The sequence below is a fragment of the Vicia villosa genome, unplaced genomic scaffold, assembly GCF_029867415.1.
Source record: "Vicia villosa cultivar HV-30 ecotype Madison, WI unplaced genomic scaffold, Vvil1.0 ctg.001843F_1_1, whole genome shotgun sequence".
NCBI classification, from domain to species: Eukaryota; Viridiplantae; Streptophyta; class Magnoliopsida; order Fabales; family Fabaceae; genus Vicia; species Vicia villosa.
Window position 1 is genome coordinate 9,100 of NW_026705745.1, and position 3,264 is coordinate 12,363.

At 37.8% G+C, this 3,264-nt stretch overlaps 1 protein-coding gene across 1 annotated transcript; it reads left to right on the plus strand.

Moving 5' to 3' along the window:
* The first annotated feature begins 214 nt into the window (after window positions 1-214).
* LOC131636842 (uncharacterized) lies at window positions 215-1,300 on the plus strand. The gene has a single exon (XM_058907435.1). It carries the CDS (start codon window positions 215-217, stop codon window positions 1,298-1,300), a length of 1,086 nt encoding a protein of 361 aa, XP_058763418.1.
* The last annotated feature ends 1,964 nt before the right edge of the window (window positions 1,301-3,264 follow it).

The window sequence follows — 3,264 nt, forward strand, 5'->3', positions numbered from 1 at the left end:
CCACTTTGCATCATAGCATATTTATTTCCAAAAGAAACACAAAAAAAAATGTATAACAAACATTTGCATGTCATGTTTTTCAGGGACATTCAGGAGTTCACTCGAGCTAAAGATGGACACCCCCATTGATACTGTCAAGGAAGCAAAGAGACATACGCACACCTACAGCTTTTTCTGAGGGCCGTTGACCGCATTAGAGGGTTTGAGTTCGTTAATGACCGCTTTCTGCCTAAAGAGTTTCATAGATAATTATGGGAATATTTTGACTTTGTTGGAAACCGTGGTTGAGACACCTGCTTTGCAAACTTTGATGCAGTTCTATGATCCTGAAATGAGGTGTTTTACGTTCCAGGACTACCAGTTGGCTCCGACATTGGAAGACTATTCTATCATTCTTAATCTCAAGATAAAAGATGAAGTGCCATTCATCGACGTTTCTAAAGAAGTGAATTTCAAGTTGATCGCTGCTGCTCTTTATTTGAGCATAAAAGAAATATCAGATAATTGGAAGTCGAATGGAGGTGTCTCGGGATTCTCTTTGAAGTTCTTGGTGAGAAAAGCTAAAGAGGAATTTGAGAAAAAGAATTGGAATGCGTATAATTCATTGCTTGCTGTGGCCATTTATGGGATTGTGATGTTCCCGAATATTCCCAATTTTGTAGGCTCGGCCGCGGTACACATCTTCATGGGAAAGAATCCTATTCTCACATTGTTGGCCGATACTTATTATGCCGTTCATTCCCGATATGAGAAAAGCGGTGGTGCCATCACTTGTTGCCTTCAGTTGTTGTTCATCTGTTTTCTCTCTTTGTTGCCCAGCAAAGGATCCTTCGTGAAGACAAGGGATGCACTCAAGTGGACTTACAGGATTATGTCACTTACTTCTTACGATATTCAGTGGCAAAGGTACCGAATCAACGTTTCCGAGGTGATAGTCGGGTGTGGTGAGTTCGACAATGTTCCTTTGATTGGTACTAGAGGGTGCATCAATTACAATCCCGTGGTATCCTTGCGTCAGTTGGGGTATACCTTGAAGGACAAGCCGGAGGATCATTTGATATCGGAGACGGTCTATTTTGAGAAGGGTTCGGATCCAGAAAAGTTGAAGAGGATAATTCTGGCTTGGAAGAAGATCCGTAAGCATTATGGAGCCCATTTAGGGAAGAAAGAATCACTTGCTCTGACACCGTATGTTAAATGGATTGAAAAGCGGGTCGGAAGTTTGTTGCTGCCATATGACAGAGTTGCACCACTTCAAAAGCAACCTCCTTTGATTTTATCTGAATTTGTGCCAACATAACTTTACAAGAATGCTTTGGCTACCAATTACAGGTTGCACGAAAGGGAGCAAGAGACTAACTTGAAGTTCTTTGAAGAGAGAGAGAGGCAAAGATGAGGTTAATGCACCAGCTCAAGCAAGTCGAAGGTGCAAGCTCCAGCCAGGCAAGTGTCCAGAGGTGTCCTTACGAGTTGTTAAAGGAAGAGTGTCTACAATTAAAGAGATTAGAGAGTAGTCTCAAGAGGCAGAAGAGGGATTTCGATAAACAGCTAGAAGAAGAGAAAGCTAAGACCACTCAACTTGAAGAAGAACTAAGAAGACTCCGAACCCAACGAAGAGGAGATGGAGGAGCTCATTCTGTTATCAGACGATCCTAGTGTTGCTATGTGTTATACCCCAAAATTTGCCCACATCTTTTTTCAAGAAAACTCCAATCTGAAAATTAAGAGTCTCATATAATTATGGATTATTTCAACAAATATCCTAACATATGAAACACTTAGTTTTTAGAATTTTTCTTATACAGTAATTTGGCTTGCAGTTGAATTTATTCTTACGCAAACGCCAAATACTGTTTATTACTTCACACATGCTATTTATTTATTTACAGATAAATAGTACTGACACAATTGGTACAGAGTTAAATCTTTTTGCAGGCGCAGAATCAGGAAACTCAGACTGTACTGGTAACAGTATATATTAGTTATTTATTATGTCTGTGTTTTTCTAACAAGTCATGTAAATAAACTTTCATTTTTCACATAAAACAAAAACAACAAAAAAAAGAAAATCAACTTTGACTGTTGATTTTTCACTCTAACTGCTACGTCAATACCTGAACAGTCAGTCGACAGCCAAACTGCTGGCAGTACAATTCTCAGTGTTTTGTACCATCAATAAAATCAATCTTTCACAATTCAAAATTCCAATATCTTTGTGCTAGAAGTCTTCTGAATATCACGCGATTAGCAGAGACTCAACACTGCACAAAAATCAGGTACGCTTAACTGTCTCCTACATAAACAGTCCCTAATCAGGGTTTTTCTTGTTTTTACAGGAGCAACAAGTTTTTGAGAGCTCAAATGGATTTCATACACATCCATATATCTCAAAGTACCATCATACAAATTTTCAAACTTCAATTCACTCAGACGCACCGTCAGCAGCTCAAACAGTCAACAGACGACCCGTTTGACCAAAAAAGTCAACAGACAGTCAAAAATGAAATTTTTTGTCAAAGTCCATATTTTGTCAAAGGATTCATCATTTGATCATTGGATGATCATAATTCATCAAGGAAAGATCAAAAATCAACAAAACCCTAAGATTCAAAATTAGGGTTTTTACCAAAAAAGTCAACTCAACTTTGACTGATCATAACTCTCTCATCCTTCATCCAAAAAATTCAAACCAAAGTTTATTTTGAAGGAAATTCAATTATCTTTCAAATGCCATTGATCCCATGGTCATTTGATTCACCATTTGAAAAATATGATCAAAGACATTACAGGTCATTTTCAAAGTCAACAAAAAGACACTTTTTTCAAAAGGACACACAAGGAGCACCAAATATCATTTTGACATGAGACCAAAGACATTGGTTAGAGGACTCTTTGAGGTTTCCAAAAAGTGCAAGATCTCCTTCATATGACAAAAATTGAGGGATTTACACCTTGTTGAAGTTGGCTAAATTTTGGGAAAATGCATGAAATCAACATTGCTCAAAAATGTATTTTTTCCAAATGGGGCCAAGTTTTCAGCATTCAAACATCATTTCCATGATGTTATGGGCCTCCCACGACCAAGACTAAGCCCACACCTTTTTTATCCATTTTTGGCATGATTTTATCTTATTTTAAGATTAAAATTAAAAGGAAAATGGATGGATAAATGGTAGCTTAACTTCCAAGCATGACTCACCCAAGGAATCTTCATCTTTCTGCAGAGAATTGAAGAGCAAGGCAGATGCATTGAAGACAAGATGA